Source organism: Micromesistius poutassou (genome assembly GCF_964030765.1).
Source record: "Micromesistius poutassou genome assembly, chromosome: 22".
Taxonomy (NCBI): Eukaryota; Metazoa; Chordata; class Actinopteri; order Gadiformes; family Gadidae; genus Micromesistius; species Micromesistius poutassou.
Window position 1 is genome coordinate 9,981,121 of NC_140292.1, and position 19,676 is coordinate 10,000,796.

The 19,676-nt window shown below is 52.0% G+C and overlaps 1 protein-coding gene across 3 annotated transcripts in view; it reads right to left on the reverse strand.

Moving 5' to 3' along the window:
• The window catches only part of erbin (erbb2 interacting protein), a 41,331-nt gene that overhangs the window by 3,344 nt on the left and 18,311 nt on the right, over window positions 1-19,676 (reverse strand). For 2 of the 3 annotated variants that reach the window (XM_084486752.1, XM_084486751.1), the window contains 19 exons: window positions 18,856-18,973; window positions 17,405-17,483; window positions 16,887-16,976; window positions 15,749-15,805; window positions 13,901-13,964; window positions 13,424-13,498; window positions 12,283-12,427; window positions 11,771-11,843; window positions 9,291-9,420; window positions 8,723-8,838; window positions 8,454-8,523; window positions 7,784-7,883; window positions 6,257-6,378; window positions 5,427-5,600; window positions 4,768-4,932; window positions 4,162-4,279; window positions 3,166-3,349; window positions 608-2,198; window positions 105-263 (listed from right to left, as the gene is read on the reverse strand). In XM_084486752.1, coding sequence (XP_084342878.1) covers window positions 105-263; window positions 608-2,198; window positions 3,166-3,349; window positions 4,162-4,279; window positions 4,768-4,932; window positions 5,427-5,600; window positions 6,257-6,378; window positions 7,784-7,883; window positions 8,454-8,523; window positions 8,723-8,838; window positions 9,291-9,420; window positions 11,771-11,843; window positions 12,283-12,427; window positions 13,424-13,498; window positions 13,901-13,964; window positions 15,749-15,805; window positions 16,887-16,976; window positions 17,405-17,483; window positions 18,856-18,973 — 3,630 coding nt within the window. The remainder of the gene's footprint in view (window positions 1-104; window positions 264-607; window positions 2,199-3,165; window positions 3,350-4,161; window positions 4,280-4,767; window positions 4,933-5,426; window positions 5,601-6,256; window positions 6,379-7,783; window positions 7,884-8,453; window positions 8,524-8,722; window positions 8,839-9,290; window positions 9,421-11,770; window positions 11,844-12,282; window positions 12,428-13,423; window positions 13,499-13,900; window positions 13,965-15,748; window positions 15,806-16,886; window positions 16,977-17,404; window positions 17,484-18,855; window positions 18,974-19,676) is intronic. The other variant, XM_084486753.1, reaches the window with a different exon arrangement.

Here is a 19,676-nt window from a genome sequence, read left to right on the forward strand (position 1 = left end):
GAGACTGAAGAACAGGGTACTCCCGGTCTTGAGAGGAAGCAGCCTAAGGACTACTGGGAGTGGTAGTCCCACGCTAGCCGGCTCGCTGACTACACCGTACTCACGCAGAAACCCGAGGGTCCGAGGGACAGGCCGTCCCGCGGACTACAGAGCAGTGAGCCCTGGCTGGCATGCATGGCCCTACGGCCCCCGCCCTGGTGGTGGTGGTGGTGAGACCAGCCCAGCGGGGCGTGAGTGGAATTATAGGACCGAGACAGCGCGCTCTGAAGGTGGAGAGGGGATGACATGGACACGGGGAAGTCCACACAGACCCCAACTGTTCAGAGCGTGGCCTTGCAACAGGGACCACCGCTTAATAGAAGCTCATCAACAACAGGGTTAGTGTAGAGGCAGTCTGCTGGAACGTGTTAGTAGCATTTAGCTTCTGCTGTGTCTCAAACCGGCATTTAAAGAGGCGGTGTGTGTGTGTGTGTGCAAAGAAGATCATAGGTTCAAACTTGCGGCGGCCTTTAGCATGACACGACCTACTACAACAACAACCACAACAACAACAACAACCACAACAACAACATCAGACCGTCTCTCCTTATCTTTTGTCATCCATTACCTTCTCCATCTTCTTGGCCTCGATGTGCCTCATCACCTGATCCCTCCAGTCGGTGGGCACGGGCCCCCGGGAGCCGGGCCCCAGCAGGGGCCCGTCCAGCAGCGAGTGCTCCGAGCGCACCCGGCCCCCGGGCCTCTTGCCGGGGCTGAGGTGCTGGTAGTTGAAGTCGCTGACCGACATGGTCCGCTCGGGCAGCAGGTGGTCCTGGGGCAGGGGCCGCCCGCCCAGGGGCCTCGTGGAGGCCGGGGCGTCCATGCTGTAGGTGCGCGCCGACAGGGGCCGCTGCAGGGCGTGGCTCATGGCCAGCGGGCCCCGGCCCAGCGTGTGGATGTCCCGGTACGTCATGTACTCGCCCTCGGGCAGCTGGTAGCGCCCCATGGAGACGGCCGAGGAGCCGCTGCTCTGCCGCTGCAGGGTGCTGCTGCGGCCGGGCCCCGGGGGGCCCCCCAGGGAGGAGGAGGAGGAGGGGCCGCCGGAGGGCTGCAGCCGGTCCTTGGCCCACATGTCCCCGGGGCCCCGCATGGGGTAGCCCGGCGGGAGCGCCTGGTTGCGGTTGGAGTAGTTGGTGTTGGCCAGGGAGTTCTGCTGCTGCTGCGGCGGCTGCGGCGGCGGGGCGGGGGGGTAGCCCTGGAGCTCGGGGGGCACGGCGGTCCGCTGGGTCCAGAGGCCGTCCTTGGGGCCGGCCGCGGGGGGGGGCTGGCCGCTGCTGGAGTACTGGATGTTGTACTGCGGAGGGGGCAGGCCCAGCGCCATGCTGGAGGACACGGGGTACCGGCCGCCGCCGCCGCCGCCGCCAGCAGCCTTGGCGGCGAGGAGGTCCGAGGAGGAGGACGAGGAGCCCGGGTACACCTGGAGGTTCTGGTCGTTGAGCAGAGAGGCCGACTTGCTCCGGACGATGCTCTGTCCCTGAGCCGCCGCCGCCGCCGCCGCGTCCATCATCGCCGCCCGGCCGGCCGCCTGCCCGTCGTAGGCGTCGTCATGGACACCGCCGTCGATGGCGTACAGCCTCATCCCCACGCCGCCGCCGCTCTCCATGTTGCCGATGCTCTGCGCCTTCACCACCTGGGGCGGGGCCAGCAGCCTCTTCTCGGGGGACAGCTCCTCCGTGCTGCGCGAGAGCGCCGCGTCCACGCCGCCCTGCTTGTTCCCCACGCCGTTCAGACGCTCCCCGACGCCGCCGCCGCCGCCGCGCCGGCCGCCGTTCTCCAGGTGCTCCCCGTTGTTGTTGTTGTTGCCGTAGTGACCGCGCCCCTCGTCCGCCAGCGACTGGCCGCGGGCGTACCTGGCCGGGTCGTCGGGCCGCGCCGCGTTGTCGGTGGCGGGCGGCGGCGTCGGCGACGGCTGGGAGACGGTGTTCATGTTGATCTGGTCCCAGCGGGTGTAGCCGTCCACCGGCCCGTTGTTGACCTCCTCCACGCCCTTCTTCAGGAAGGAGAGGCGGGCCTCCACCGACAGGTCGTAGTCGCCCAGCGGGCCGGGCGGCAGGGCCCGCTGCGACCGCAGCGCCGCCTGCAGGGACGAGGCCGAGCCGTTGCCGTTGTGGAGGAACGGCGTGGTGTCCTTGGCCGGGTTCATGTTCTCGTCCTCCAGCCTGCGGGGGTGGGGGGAGGGAACGCTAACGTTAGAGACCCACAGTAATGCTTTTAACAAAGGCCTCAAACAATGGCTCAAATCTACACCACAGTGCTCACATGAACAGTTCTTAGCTGGTGGATTGCTTGATCATGTTGCGTATGGATGTAATTAACATGCATGCATGCTTGCATTTGTTTTGTTTTTTCTTTTTTCTCTTTCCTTTCTTTCCATTTTAATGGTGGTTGTGAATTAGTGTTGTGAATTAGCACGTGTGCTGAAACACTCAAACAATGCATCTGGTTTGTCCAATGTAATTGCTATGTCCACATAAAATAAACATTAATAATAATACCCACAGCAGAGGTGAGGGTGAGGGGGGTGGACTCAACACCACCGCGGTGAGGGAGACGTCCTAACTAACTGACTGCCAACATGGAGTCACAAAGAACTTTAGATCACACCCCAGTTTGGCGTCTCCTCGTTTGAAGTTCTTAACTTAACTCTCTCTCTTAACTCTTAAGGTTTTAACTTATAATGTAGCTTTATCTGTTTTTTTTCCATTGAGTATTTCACTTTCAACGTATGATCTGTGGGGGCTGCAGAGAAGGAGAGGGTAAGGTAGGGGGGACGGGGATGAATGCACTGTTTTGTACTGTGGTATGTTGTCTTAACAAAAGAAACCAACTAAAATAATCTCACGTTCTAGTAGTATCAGTTCCTGTCAAAGTCCAACCTCCATTGATCAAGCGGGCAGTGGTCTCCCACACACACAGCCCTTCTAACCCCTTACTACTCAAAAAACTTCCGTAGTTCCTAAAAACGCTTTCATATGATTCATATGACAATTTCACGGGGACTCCGTCAAACACACTGCCGCTGTGACGCCAGTGACCTAATATAGAACCTGATCTGAGAGGAGTTTCCAAGAGGAAGTGACATTAACAGCGTCGTCTACAGGACGACCGGTGCGGTACGACTCCCACCTGCTCTTGGGCAAGAAGGGCATCTTGGCCTCCTTCTCGGGGGTGCAGAGAGAGTTCTCCTGGCTGCTGTCCGTCGTCAAGGAGACCGAGTCCGACATGCGGGACGGCGACGAGCAGTTGCTGTTGTTCTGGTTGCTGTTGGCGACCGTGTCGTCCAGGAGGGAGTCTGCGTCCTTCCCGTCGTCTGACGTGCAGAAACAGAGAGCTCTTTGTTAGGATCAGGGTCACTGTAGCTAGCATTAAGTCTTAAAGCTTCAAGGTAGACCAGACCCAGAGGCAACTTGTTTTAGATGAGGGGTGATACAAAGTACAAAGTAGTGCTATGGAGTGATCAGGGTTCAACTCTCAACTTTTTTAAAACGTAGGGTAAGCTGTAGATATGGACTCCTATTTCCCCCTATGGGATAAGAGGCCTGAACAATACACTGAACAATACACTACAGCCCCGCCCGCAGCTCAAACAGGGGAGTCGGCTTTTCTTTTAACCACAGTGCTGTTCCAGTTCGATAGGAGTGCGGTAAACTATATGAATACGTCATACTTTCAGAACATAATGGCTTTTTTCATTAATTATCAAGCATGTACAATTTCATTTTTGTTTTCATTTTATGTTCTGAACGGTCCCTGTTTTGAGGTTTCTGTAGTGGCATTGATAGACAATCTAATTATTTTTTAAATCAATCTAATATTTTTTTCATTGTTATATTTTGCGTCAAATTGATTGATTTCTTTAGTAAGTAGACATTTAATACGCGGGACAATATACAGCGCGCCGGTCACCATAGCACAACAAACCCAGGCAGGGCGGTGCAGGCCTTCGCCGTGGCAGAGGGGTCTTGCGTGAAGGATCTGTACATCATCCCATAGCGTGATCAAAGCACATCCCTAACGTACAGAGACCACTGAAGACTGGGACGCCGCCGGCCACGCTACGGGACGGACGGCGCTGAAGAGACACCGAGTGACATGAGCGGCAGTGGGCCGTGTGTGGGGCACCTTTCTTGTCCTTGCTGAGGGTCACCACTTTGGGCTGGTTGATGGAGATCTCAATGAGCGGCGGCCTCATCTCCGCCACCTTCATGTCCTCCTCTTCATCAGACAGATCCTCAGAGTCCTGCAGGCAGACCGCCGTCGGGTCATTAGATGATGGATAATGCACGCACGCACACACACACACACACACACACACACACACACACACACACACACACACACACACACACACACACACACACACACACACACACACACACACACACACACACACACACACACACACACACACACACACACACAGATGTTTCCTTAACCATTTGCCGCTCGGTGTGCAGTACCTGCCTTTTGGGGTTGCCATAGGAACTACAAAGATGTCTCCCCCAAAACACCTCTGTGCATAGCACATACCACAGAGACCAGACGCAATGTGTGCGTGTGAAGACATCACTTCACTGCCATCAAACTGAATATGTATCACTATGGAATTGGGATCCATTATGTAAATCGAATCACAAGCATGTGGCGTCCGCGCACACGGCCTCCTGGTCCCTGTTGTCATGGTGACACCTTTAGGCTGCCAGCCAATGAGATCGCTGCGACCGGTACCTCCAGCGTGTCCTCGTGCCTCATCATGGAGGGGTCCGAGGACTTGTAGGGGGTCTTCTGGGAGCTGTAGGACTCGGAGCTGTCCTTGGGCGCGGTGGAGTCGTCGGCGTGGGAGACGGGCTCCGCGTCCACGGCCTGGCCATTGGCGCTGGGGGCCTCGATCACCTGGGGGGGGGGGGGGGGGGGGGGGGGGCCCGGGGGGGAGAGGGAGGCGTTAGGTCATGGTGTCATGTCGTCATGACAGCAAGTCAATCAAATGTATTGATAAAAAAAATAGGAATAAATTTGTACAATCTTCAAATATTGTTTGTACTTTAATTGTACTGTTGGGGCCAAGTAATCCATAACGTTGCCATATCTTTTGTTACTTTAACCTGCTAGTAAGACGATCATTATTTTTAACTCTTTACACATTAAGCAGAGCAGTGAATTCAGGTATGCGTCATTCAGGAGCAGGTAAGGGGCTAGGCATCGAGCTTAAGGATGCCTGAGGGAAAAGTGTCTGATATCCCAGAGTCAAAGTGGACACAGTCCGGTATTAGTCCTCACGACCCGGTTCTACAGGCGTGGAGCGACTGCCTGTGATCGTAGAGCCGCCCCTTAGAGGAGGAGCCCGCCACAGAGCGTTATAAAGGGCGGACGTGGCTCCACTAGCCCACCTTGACGCCCACGTCCTGGATGCCGATGTGGTTCCTCTCGTGGGTGCGGCCGTCCCTGCCGGACGCCTCTCCGGACTCGTCCTCCTTGAGGCGGTGGGCCACGGACTGGGCCGTCTTCACCATGTTCTTCAGCTCGTCCGGGTACGGGGTGGGGTAGCGCTTCAGGTTCCCCTCCTAGGACACACACACACACACACACACACTCTGAGTCAGCTCTTTGTGGGGACGTGGAGGGCAGACGGCCTGTCTAGGGGCTGCCCTGGTGAAGTTGAGTTTAGTGCAGACAAACACAGGAACGCACAAACACACACTATAAATATAACCATGTCTGTGGGGACGGTGAGGGAAAACTGCTAACAGAAATTTTTAAAAAGGTGAATCGTAGGTTATGCATTATGTAAAGTCTTAAAACCGCACCGTATTACAGTTCAATTATGGACTGCAGTACCCTGCAGTAAAATAAATAAATAAATAAATAAAGACATCACAAACACAAATAAACATAATGAATATTTTGTTCCACTTTTCGACCTCTGCACAGTCAGCATAAGGCCTAAAGCACACGGCCGTGTCGGGACAAACACGACAGAACGTTGGATGGAATATTTTATATTGAAGACTAGATTTGTGTGAAACTGTGTGCGCTTGTGTCCTTGACGACAGTGAGCAGAAAACAAACTCGGCACAGTGTGCGGTAGCCCCGTTCAAACCAAACAGGACTCTACTGGTTCTGCGGGCTGCAGATATGAACCGGGCTTGTGGCCCCGTGTGCATAGGGCTTAAGTGTCCGGGGCAGCGAGCGCCCGGGGGGGGGGGGGAGGGGCGCTCACCCTGGGGGGCGTCTCTCTCTCGTCCTTGTCCTCGTCACACTCGAAGGCCACCTGGGCTCTCTGCTTCCTCTGCTCCTCCCACAGCGAGGGGTTGAAGCTCTCCGTGTCAGAGTTGGGGGTGTCTGATGACGCACGCACACACACAAATAGAAGCACACGCAGAGACACGCACACACGCAGAGAAACACACACACACACACACACACACAGTCAGTAAACATGCGTAACATTACATGAAAACATCTGACGCTTTATCCTCCTTTTAACCAATTATTAAATATGTACTTATTATATATAATATGTTATTATTGATCCCATTAAAAACCACCTTGACCCGATGTTATTCTCTGAGGTTGACTTATTCATAATATGTCCTGTTGAAAATGTCTAAAAGCAGTTCTACAAAACAAACAGCAGATGGCGCCCAGCACAAACAAGTGTCTTATCACATGTAGTGGCTGTGAAAATAATTTAACCCTATAATATATAGTATAGTCATTCAAAACACTTGGGTAATATTGCTATCAAAACAATTTTGATATTTTTTCATCCAACCATTCAAAGGAAAAGTGATCAGCCTTTTCCAAAATGTATGTGTACCATAAAAACAAACATGAAATAAAAAACAACTGTGCTCAGTTGTAATGGTTGAATTTTTCAGTACGCCTATGAAGACCGAAGGAATCAATTCTGAGCTGTAACACACGCACACACACACACACACCGGCCTGCCCGCAGTTCTATTGTATGTGATCCGACCAGAGCGACAGCACTAAAGAGCCCTTTATACAGTAAACATACATGTTTGATTTGCTCAGTCAGAACCCTCGCGGCGTGACTCGGAAACGGACCGGGACAATGAGGAACTCCCGGGGAACACGGCCCGGCTCAGGGAGAATGTAGCGCTGGCTGGAGATTACAGCTATCCTCAGAACAACACGACACACCCTCAACGTTTATCTTGACATTCGAGCCCGGCCGTATTGTATGGGCTTTGTCGTTGCGTAATCTCATGGCTGGAGCTTAGCAAACGACGCCGCACGCACACGCACACACACACACACACACACACACACACACACACACTTGCAATCTTGGCTCTGTCTTGCCGTCAGACACACAGAATTACAATTCGAACACGACTCAGATCGTTCTGGGGGGGGGGAATGGGCGGGCTGCAGACCGATAAGCAGTGATAGACGACGGTCTGTCTCCTGCTTTGCCGTCTACCCAGTTGTTCAACTCATCCAGTTCCTATTCTGAATTCAAGTCAGCTTAATAAACTAATATACTGAACATCCTTTAACCTAAGGTCTCATAAAACACCACGGGAACGCAGGACTGTAATGCTTTTAACACTGAACAAGACGTCTCAATGTATAAAGAAGAGACTGTTGCGACCGGCGTCGGGGGGGGGGGTCACGATAATGACGGGGCCGTGGCGGCGGGCCATCCTGCTGGAGGAGGCCCAGAGGAGGGCAGGGTGAACAACGGGAGCCAGGACGAAACAAAGAGACAGGAACTCACACTCCTCGGCGCGGGTCTGCTGGGGGAACATGTAGTTTGTGAGCACCGTGTGGTGGGTCTCCGGGTCCTCCTCCTTCTGCAGGGGGATCAGGGGCTTGGACTGCAGGGGGAGAGAGCCCACAGACCGGGGGAGAGGGGGGGAGAGGGGGGGAGAGGGGACGTTGGCTATGGTCGCTCTGCAATCAACAGCACCTCGAGCGGATGTCAGACCAAACCGTGTGATGCTGGTCTCTGCTGCGCTGAGGCAGCCAGGGAGAATGTGTGTGTGTGTGTGCATATGTGTGTGTTAGTGAATATGCAAGTATAGACGTGTGTGTGTGTGTGTGTGTGTGTGTGTGTGTGTGTGTGTGTGTGTGTGTGTGTGTGTGTGTGTGTGTGTGTGTGGAGCATCTGGCGGTCTGCTAGGCTACATTAGTCAATAATCATCGTGGTGATATCACATGAATATGTTCTTGTGTTTGTGCCAAACAACAAATATGCTAAAGTATGGTATTGCCTGCTGGACCAGAATGTTCTCAATCATGAATTACAGTGTTAAATATTATATTGGCATCATGTGCCATGCTTTTATTCGTGATCTGTGCAGATTCAAAAGGTTGTGTGTGTGTGTCAGTTTACGTGCGCCCTTGTGGGTGTGTGTGTGTGTGTGCGTGCGTGTGGGATGGCTCACCTGGTTTTCAGAGAGCCACATAGCAGTCATCTGGTTGAGCTTTGTGAAGCTGTAGGGGAGATTCTTCAACCTGCGATATGGAAGGTAGACGTCAATCACAATAACGCATGGAAAAACAAAAACAAAAATCTTTCAAATGCTTTCAGACCACAAAACCAGAACAAGCCTCCATCATAAGGTGGGCTAAAAATAGCCGGCCAGACATCGGGCATGAGGGAGGGTTTATGTATATAATCCGGGCGGGCGGTGGGGTAGGGGGCAGCACTGACTTGTTGTCGCTGAGGTTGACCACACGGAGGCGCTGCATGTTGCCCATCTCCTCGGGCAGACTCTCCAGCTTGTTGGAGTGCAGGAAGAGCACAGTGATGTTCTTCCAGCTCCCCATCTGCAGGAGAGAGGGTAAAGGTCAAGCCATGAAAGACCGGGTGAGAGTGACAGGGTGTTCATCACGTCTCCTTTTCTCTCTCCCTCTCACCGTTTCTTCCCTCTCTCACCTTCTCTCCTTCCTTTCCTCTTCTCCTTTCCTTCCCTCTTACTTCTCTCCTTCCTTTCCTCTTCCCTTCCCTCTCACCTTTTCTCTTCCCTTCCCTCTCTCCATCCTTTCCTCTTCCCTTTCCTCTCTCCATCCTTTCCTCTTCCCTTCCCTCTCTCCATCCTTTCCTCTTCCCTTCCCTCTCTCACCTTTTCTCTAGCCTTTCCTCTATCCTTTCCTCTCTCCTCCATCCCCCCTCCCTCCCCCCCCCTCGCGTGCGGGGCCATGTCTCAACACCCCCCCCCCCCCCCGCGGCTGCATGACGCCACGCGGCGCCACACGCAACACCTCCGGCCGGCACTCACCTCCGAGGGGAGCTGAGTGAGGAAGTTGTGGTCCGCGGCGAAGGTCCGGATGTGGACGCAGTTCCCGACGGCGGCGGGCAGCGCCTCGATCTCGTTGAAGCTGCAGTCCAGCTCGTCCAGCGAGGTGAGCCTGCGGAGCACGGGGGGGAGTGAGTCAGAGCCGAGTTAAAAACAGACTGACGGACTAACACCTTCTGTCTGGATCAACACCGTCAACTGGGCCAACACCGCCGTGCGCTCCACGCACGGGTGGTGCTGGAAGAACAAATCGTAGAGTCTCAGAACGGCAGGTGTTTGCTATGGTGACGTCGTGCAGAATGGAATAAACATTAAATACAATTATTTTTGTGTCTATTATTTTGTCATCATTTGAGTAATGTATCTATGTATGTCTTCTACCGCTACGGTAGAAGACAACCTAACGGTTCTCATCCACTAACGCTCTCATCCACTAATATCATATTAGTTAGCTGAATGTGTGCCTGTAGCAGCCACCCAACAACCAGGTGGTCAGTGGTATTGAATGGGTTACGGTGAGGCAGGCCTACCCACCAATCAGCTGTTCAGCTACAGTGAGCAGGGTTAGGGTCAGGCAGGCCTACCCACCAACCAGCTGTTCAGCGCTAGGCAACAGGGTTAGGGTCAGGTGGGCCTACCCACCAACCAGCTGTTCAGCGCTAGGCAACAGGGCTAGGGTCAGGTGGGCCTACCCACCAACCAGCTGATCAGCGCTAAAGCCCAGGGGCCGGGGTCACTCTCTGCCGGTCTCCTCCCACTCTGCTCGCCGTGCGGCCTGCAGAAGGAGCTGCTTGGCCTGCAGCGTCGCCACATTGGCCCCGCACGGCTGGCCGGCGGTAAACAGACCCCGCCATTGTTGGTTTGCTAGATTGTTTCCCTGCGGCCGCCCTCATGAGGAGAGCGGGCCGCCCCCGCCCCCCTCACCCTCCCGGGGACAGAGCGCGTTGTGTCCCGGTCGCCAGACACTGCTCGCACTGTTCCACCCGGCCTGGTCCGGGATAACGACGGGGGGAAAACACGAAATGGACACCTGGGTGAAGTTTACCGTCACGACATGGCCCCTGAGCGGGGCGGTGGAGGGGGGGGGGGGGATCCACTTTAGCCGCTGTTACACCGGACCACTCGCTGGAGTGTGCTTTTATTTTGAAGCCCAGAGCCCAGTTTGACTTTTCACATCCAAAATAGACTGGAGTCCCGGAAGAGTGAGAGTGAAAACATTAAAAGCCGGCGCTCCGACCGCTCCGTGTGCTCCTCTCGCTTCCGACAATACCGGTCCGTCTCGGATCTGGGTCGCTGTACAAAAAGGACCCGGACCCTTTGGGCGCCGTCCTTAAAAGCGACGCGGGTCTGAGAGTTCAACCACAGCCCCGGGGGCGCAGTTTACCCAGCTCAGGCCGGTCCGGAGCGCCGCGCTCCCGTCAGAGGGGAGTGGGAGCACCCGGAACGCTGCCATGCAGCGGCCGTTCCTAATGGCATTACCATCCATACTCTCCATTGCCAAAAGAATTAACAGGGGATTTGCGTCCTCCTCGTAAAAGCCCGACCTACACGCGGACACAACGGAACACCGATACGGAGCGTCGGAGCGCGGGGGAAGACCGACGGCCGCCCCGCGCGGGTGAATGAATGAAAAAAAAAAAAAGATTAGATACTTAATCAGTATGCTTAAACTGCAAGCCTTACGCGTGATTATGTTAAAACCATGGGTGGGCTATTTTAAAACCTAATCTGTGTGAAAGTGCACTGGGGGAGACAAACGCAGCATACGGAATAAATACCCATGTTTGGATGTGTAATCCAGACCCAACACTCACAGATTTGATTGATTGCCGATAAAGACATTATAATAATTAGGAATGAACACGCAATCAAAACGGAGGACGAGCGAAAATCATCGTGGGGATTAGATCTACAACGTAAAGCCAATCCGTCTGGGCGGACCGTAGCCGTGGGCTTGATCTTTTGCCCTTGGGCGGGTCTCTGCCAAGCAGAACTGCTGACTGCCACCATCTTAGGCCCAGCCCTGTTGTCACCGTTGGTGTGACAACAGGGCACGTTTGCTGTGTCAATACCCGGTCATCATCTACTGTGTTAGCATTCAGATAAGCACGACTGATACTGTCCCTAAGTCAGGGGGCACTATGAAACCATTGTTACCTTTGACTTTACTTTGAATAACAAGTGCGTGTGTCACTGAAACAAAGCTTTTTAGGGGGCTATAAAAATATATATTTGAAACTAATACACATAATCTAAAACCAAGGACTTGCAGATTGAATCATACATAACGCCTTTAATTGGTCTTTGATCTGCTGTGAATGCGTGTATATGTGAATGGCAGCAGAGGAAGCCAATGAGACAGGGAGAGGGATTAATAGCCATCATGCTAATCCCTCCCTCCTCCCTCGCCCAGATGAGTGGATTATATTGCGGACGTTGACTGTAATACTGTTAGCACTCACCCTCCGATGGAGTCTGGCAAGTACATCAACTGGTTCTCATCCACCTTGAGAGCTGTGAGTTTCTTAAGGGAGCCTGGTAGAGAGACACCGAGACAGAGAGAGCGATACAGTTTGAGTGATTGATTTCTTGCACTACATTAAATGAATATCTGTTGCAGCTATTCATTTCGCTAATAAAAAGCCACTGTGCATTATGTTAAAGGATGTACACATCGATTGGGTCAGCCGGACATATCTCGTGTTACAGTCCTGCAGTCAGGACTCTCTCTCTCTGTGTGTGTGTGTGTGTGTGTGTGTGTGTGTGTGTGTGTGTGTGTGTGTGTGTGTGTGTGTGTGTGTGTGTGTGTGTGTGTGTGTGTGTGTGTGTGTGTGTGTGTGTGTGTGTGTGTGTGTGTGTGTTCCTGTGCGTTCTTATGTGCTCCTGTATGTGTGTGCTTGTGTGTTCTCCTGTGTGTGTGCTCCTGTGTGTTCTGCATGTGTGTGTGTGTGTGTGTGCGTGCGTGCGTGTTCACCAATGGAGCCGGGCAGCGTTGTGAGGGCGTTGTTCGACAGCAGCAGGTCCTGCAGACTCTCACAGCCACAGATCTGCTCGTCCACCATCTCCAGGTTGTTCTTGGACACGTCCAGGTAGGCCAGCTGCTTCAGCATGCCCAACATCTGGACACACAGTCAGAGCACATCAGGCTATATGCTAATAAGCTACATGCTAACAGGCTTCAGTAGCCCATCATCTGGACACCCAGTCCCACACATCAAGCTACATGCTAAGAAGGCAGCAGGAATTGTGACGATCCTGGTTCCCGTTGGGTTGAGATTTGATTACGGTCACATTTAAATTCACATTCTTACTTTCCATTTCTGAAAAAAAAAAAACACTATTTCATGCAAATGCATTACTATTTCCTGTATGCAACTTTAGTGCTGTTTTTTTAACTAGTTCTACCAGTGATACAATTTCAAGAAATGTATAGAAAAAAAATAAATCTAAATCAAGATCGTGTGAACAACCTGACCCTGAATGACATGCCCTTGTTCCAGGCCTGGCCTCATGATCCGGAGCGCCTCACCCCCATAACAGCCCTGTTTACGGTCCGGTCTGGAGCGCGTCCCAGAGCCGGCCTGACGTCTCCCCTGCCTCGTCGTATGACGTAACGCCTCGCACACACACGTCAGTCACACACGTCAGCCTGGTTGTGAATCAGGCGCTGGTTTCAGCGCGGCGGCCATGTGACTCAGGCTCGTAGGAGGCCGGCCAACCAGAGACCAAGAGGTGGGGGGCTGATGTCGAAATAAAAACCGCCACGAACGAGGCTCCAGAAAACGATAACAGCGCTACACACGAGGCCCTGGTTAGTCACGGCCACTCGTGTGAGGAACGCATTCCCGACAGAACCAGCGTTCAGGCCCAGTCACGATGCACACGCTCACGCAGGTATGACGAGAATCATGATAATATTAAACCGTATGATAATAAGAAATGCATTGAATAAATAAACACAATTGAAATAATGACATGAATGAATCATCATAGTAGTAATACTAACTAAACAAAAATAGGAATCATACGGACAAACCACGGTAACAACTGTACCAACGACAACAACAACAACAACAGAGTGTGTTTGTGAGCGTGCGGCGGCAGTGTGGACGTACCCCAGGTAGGAAGGTGAGCCGGTTACAGTCCATCCACAGCTCCTTGATCCCACTCAGCTGCTCCAGCACCTCAGGCTGCACACACACACAGTTAGCTACACACGTGTGTGTGTCTTTCTGAATGTGTGTGTCTTTCTGTATGTGTATGTGTCTCTCTGTATGTATCTTTCTGTGTGTGTGTCTTTCTGTATGTATCTTTTCTTTCTGTGTGTGTGTGTGTGTGTGTGTGTCTCTCTGTATGTATCTTTCTGTGTGTGTGTCTTTCTGTGTGTGTTTCTTTTTCTGTCTGTCTACCTGTGTGTCTTTCCGTGTTTGTTTGTTTCTGTGTGTCTTTCCGTGTTTGTTTGTTTCGGTGTGTGTGTGTGTGTGTGTGTGTGTGTGTGTGTGTGTGTGTGTGTGTGTGTGTGTGTGTGTGTGTGTGTGTGTGTGTGTGTGTGTGTGCATAGGCAGAGCCATCTCTGAGTGACAGCGCCTCACCACTTCAGTGAACTCGTTGCTCCCCAGGTCCAGTCTCTCCAGCTGGGTGAGTTTGTGCATGCTTCTGCAGAAGGGGCGCAGAGGGAGCAGGAAGTGGTTACCAGGACGCATCCAAAGCACCGCAGTGAGGGCGCCCCATTACCCCATCCCACATCCCATAGAGTCTACATCCATTAAATACATGCTAGTACATGGGACAACTGGGTGGAATATTGGGTTGTAAACATCTGCTATAAACATTGCTTGCTTGTCAATCCCATATGGTAGCTAAGTGCTTTTTTGGCTGGTACACGTTGTATATATATTTTTCCTCAGAACCAGTAGTTCAAAGCCGGCCGCCCCGGCCATGTGCTTCAAATAATGGCTCAGAGGGATGAGTGGCGCGTGTTGGAGTCAATGTATGGAACTCAAACATAGGCTGACCCACAGCCTCTCTGCTGGAGGCAAAAAGGTTGTTGGTTCGAAACTCCAAAGTCCACCGTCCGCTCAAAGGCGTTCCTGAGCAAGAGGCCCAACCGCTACCTGCCAACACCCGTTACACTTTAGTCTATTGTTATAAAAGGGCCGGCCAAATGACATAACAAGTTGTTCACAAGGCTGTAAAACCTGGAGCAGTAACCACATTCTGGGTTAGAGGACTCTATACTTGGCCTGCCAGCATACAGTAATCAAGTACGTGTCGGTAATGCCGGGAGCGGCTGAGTGGGAGTTCACAGCAGATTAACAGTGTGGCTGAGAGGATGCGGAGCAGTCTCACAGCGCGGGTAGACAGTGATCAATATTATGATCCGTTTGGAGGATGTCAAACCCCACCGCTGGCTGACCGCTGATACATCAACAACGTGGAAACACAACTGCACAGGAGTCAACAAACTCAAGGGTTTAGAAAGTACTTCTAATAATAAATACAGATAATAGAAAGTTATCTTGATCTCAAAAGGAAGGAAGGAGGACGAAAAAAAACTTTTAAAAAAAGTCAATGCGACACACGCTAATTCTGAGAAATCCATTCTTTGTCTCTTATTAAAGCGATAACAGAAGGGGTGTTTTCCGTCTATAAAACGTCTCCGCTTCACGCCTGTATGTCCGTGCTCAAGGGATTTAATTTTTTTTTCACACCCCTGGGTCGTCTTCTCACAGGTCTCCATTTCTGGCGATATTCTTGGCCCAAAAAGTCCCGAGCGTGTCTGGCCTTCTGGGGACATAAACACTCCCGAGAAGGATCTGTTGTGTTTTCAAACACAACACTACCCCCGCACTTCAGATAAGACTGGGCCGTATTAATCCCAGACAGCGGGCGTCACGGCAAGAGACACGCACGGCAGTAAACACTAAATAAAGACAACAGAAACACCTATACATGACGCGAGCGGCAGAGGTAAAGGTGTCCTCGCAGAACGCTACGGTCCGTTGAACACACTGTCCGACCGCAGCAGATGAGCGGTCTGAGAGCGTTCATCTGCAGAGGAGGAAGACAGCATCTACAGACCAACGCCCTGGTGTTGACCCCTTCACGAGTCCAGTGAACGAATGACCCAAAGAACGGTACCTTCTCCATAAATGCGTTTATCCAAAAGGTGGGATAACCTGGCAAAACGTCTGGGTTGAAGATTATAAAACCTGTCTGAGCAGGCAGCCAAGTGAACACAGAGGTGAGGGGGTGGCGGGGCTTATGCAAGACTGGAATTCACTATTCGCTGCTACAGTCAAATGTGTCGAGAGCGGGCTGTGTGTGGATCAGATAGATAGAGAGGGGAGGGGGAGGGGGAGAAAGGGAGAGCGAGCGGAGAGAGTGAGTGTGAGAGAGCGAGTGTGAGAGAGTGTGAGAGGGGGGAGAGGGGGACTCACTTTGGCAACATCTTTAACTGGTTCTCTCGCAGCTCCAAGATCTGCAGTTTCGTCAGCCTGGGGAGGAGATGGCAATACTTCAGTGAGTCAAAAAGCAATATTCCTTGAATCACAACGGAAAATGACCAATAATAATGGCCGGAATAATGCCAGCATTCATATTTCAGCAGCGCATTGGACAACTGAAATCGGTGCAGCTACAACAACTAACCCTGCATGCACTCGCACAATCCAAGATTGGACTGCAAGATTAACTCTGAATGTGTGCAGGTCCATCTGTGAACTCCACTGACGAAATAAACTTGTTTTCATCGTTTCTACTTTACAATGGACATTGTGGTCATGATTAATAAAGTTGCATTTCCAAATGAAGATTGTGCCTAATACAGCATGTTGTACTTCCCTGGGACTTTAAATATACTAAATATACTAACTTAGATGTTTCTGTGTCGCATTGCAGCAAGGATTCTTTCTGCCTGTCTACTCTGCTACCTGCACCCAGCTATGGCACCCTGCAGTGTTTTATGAATGAACTTTAGTTTAAAGAAAGGGCATTCACTGTGCCAATGTCATAGCTTCCGTTTGAAACTCTGATGTTTTGTCCATATCGTTTCTACCACGCAAATAGATATATCCTAATTAGTTAATGCACTTATATTATATATGCTTTGGAGTTAAAACGACAAGGGCAACATTATGCGAAAAACGATTTACTTGCTACAATTGAAGGGCTTAAAGAAGGTTAATAAGCCTGGTAGTGTAGTTTAGAATGACATGACCATTAGGGGACATCCAGCAAATAAAGCTCCATGGTCCATTACAGAATTGGGTGCATTGAACGAATGTACTGAACATGTTTGTTCAAGTTGAGAGTGGGTCACTTTGTTAACCAAAAATATTAAAGCAACATGCACATGCCTGCAGGTTCATTCCGGAGTTCATTTCATCTTTTCAGTACAGGCAAACAAAAGCCAGTGAACTCTTTTTTTTATAGCCGTACTCATCATAATTGAGAGTGGGTCACCGTGTTTAGGAAAAGCTCCAAAACACAACGGCGAAACATGCAGCGGTCCGCAGCTTAACCCTGGAGCGGGCGTCTCATTCCCGCTGCGTTGGCGGCGGAGGGAGAGGCACTGACCTGCCGAAGCTGGCTGGCAGGAACTCCAGGAAGGCATCGTTTAGGTAGAGCTGGGTCAGGCTCAGGAGCTGGGTGAAGCCATCTGGCAGCCTGGTTAAACACAACACACATCCCCGTGAGACACAACACACACACAGAACCCAGTGAGACACAACACACACACACATCCCAGTGAGACACAACACACACACACATCCCAGTGAGACACGACAGACAGACACACACAGATCCCAGTGAGACACGACAGACAGACACACACAGATCCCAGTGAGACACGACAGACAGACAGACAGACACACATCCCAGTGAGAGAGACAGACAGACACACACACACATCCCAGTGAGAGAGACAGACAGACACACACACACACACATCCCACAGACAGACAGACAGACACAGACAGACACATCCCAGTGAGAGAGACAGACACACACACACATCCCAGAGACAGACAGACAGACAGACAGACGCTGATGGCCGGCGTGCGTCCTGATGCTCACTCGCTCCGCACACTCACTTGGATATGGGATTCACGCTGGCCTCCACGATGGTCAACACCTTGCAGTTCTTGATGTTCTCTGGAAACTCTTGGATGTCTAATAAATCACATCGGGGGGGGGGGGGGGGGGGGGGGGAATAAATAACGGTAAGTGTCTCAGCGGCGGCGCCACCGGCATACTGTCAAAGACACACGTCCCTCGTCGGGTCAGCGGGTCTTTGGCGTGGCGGCGGGGAGGGTTTGCAGATGGCGGAGCACACAGGTGAGTGGGTGAGTAGCTGAAACTAGTCTAACAGGAAGCGCTTCTGTCTACAAGCCGCGAGGCCGGGGTGTGTGAGAGTACCTTCTGCACAGTCCCCCCCCCCCCCCCCTGCCCCCACCTCCCCCTCTGTAAACAATCTCAGGGAGAGCAGCACTCGAGGTGAGGGCCCGAGAGAGAGAGAGAGAGAGATTGAGAGATAGAGAGAGATACAGCCAGACAGGATAGAGAGAGAGAGAGAGAGATAGAGACGGAGGAACATGAAACGTGACCGCCGTGCGGCAAGGCTGCAGCTTCTCAGCCAACACACTCGCTGCTGCAGGACGGGCTGACAGGGGGGGGGGGGGTGGGGCCGGGCGTCCGCCCACGCTGTCTGGCTGGCTGGCTGGTGGGGGACGTGACGCCCGGCGTGTCTGGTCGACCCTCCTGTTGAACGCATGCTAACAGGCTGAGGGGGGGGGGAACCCGGACCCCCTGGGGAGACCCGGGCGAGTGTACCTGGACTTGTTTAGACGCTCTTCTACCTTCTATGTATTCCCTCGTATAAACTGACACAAACTGCATGAGGGCATTGAAGTTATGATTACCGGGATTATGCATGAAGTATTTCTGCTCTTATTGATCAACTGAAAAGAAAACAGTGAATAAAGTAGTGCTTTGTTCAGTTATTTCTTTGTCGTGCCGTTCTGAGAGGTATTTTATTTAAAGCATAGTGCAGGTCTGGACAAGTCAGAGCGGTTTAATCCATGTCCATCCATCCAGGTGTTTCAAACACGGATATATATATATAAAAAGAAAACTGAATATTAAACGGCTTCATTATTGTTTAATCTGTTTGACAGTGTGTCCATTAAAATAATTGTGTCTAGGGGCTTCTCACGCAGATGCGTGGATAAAACGGTCACCACAGTAACTGAACCCCACCGTCAGACCCACCAGCGCCAGCGCCTGCGTCAGACCAGACACCATGAGCTCTCAGCAGCCTAATGATGGATTGAGCAAGGTTTGGAAAATGATCTCCACAACCATTTTCTTTGTGGGACGTCCTAGGTTTTAGTTGCATAGTAACACAAACCAAATGCAAATATAACAAACTCTGCTCTTCCTTGAGGAAACCCTGTATTCTAAACAATAACAGCGGGAGGATTGAACTTAAACTTGAACTTCCACTTTGGGCTTTGTCTCCCCACCCCCCTGGCCCCCTGCTTACTGTTTTTGCTGACGTCTAGCTCCCTGAGATTGATGAGGTTAGCGATGGCCGACGGCAACACCGTCACGTCATTATCTGGCATGCTCAGCCGCTGCAGCAACTGGCAGTTGAACAGTTGCTATGAGAGGGGGAGAAAGAAAACACAGCGAGGACAAGATGTATAGTTAGAGACAGGGAGAGACACCGGACGTACACAGAGAACCGCTCAGTCATCAAACAGGGAATCTATGGTTCTTTTTTTGCAAGTTACTTGCTGTTGTGATGCTGTTGTGATGCAGTCCTGCTGTCCCGATGACAGCAGGACAGCGGTCATCGAGGTTTGAACTCAGAAATATATTTACAGTAAGAGAAACAAATCTAATCCGACACAAACCCATTTCCCTGGTCATTTCCCAGGATTGGTACAATCCAGGACACAAAGCCTTCTGTCACGTTACCACAGAGCAATGGTCAGGGCAAAGGTCAGGGGCAGAGGGCCTACCCCCAGTCAACGAGATGCGACTTTGATTAATCAGTCTCCGTTTCTGACTGTCCTCATTGTGGTCCCGGTGTGGGTGTCCAGCACCCTGAGCACCCTGTAATGTACACTGTACAATGTAGGGGATCTCTGTGTGTATCTGTGCGGGGGTGTGTGCGTGGGTGTGTTTGTGTGTTTGAGTTGTGTGTTTGTGTGTGCGCGTGTGCATGTCCACGCCTCACTTTGGGCAGCTCCTAGAGCTGGTTGTAGGGTCCAATGTAGGGTATCTGTGTGTGTCTGTTTCTGTGTGGGGGACGTGTGTGTCTGAGTCGTCGGCATGCGTGTGTGTGTGTGTGTGTGTCCG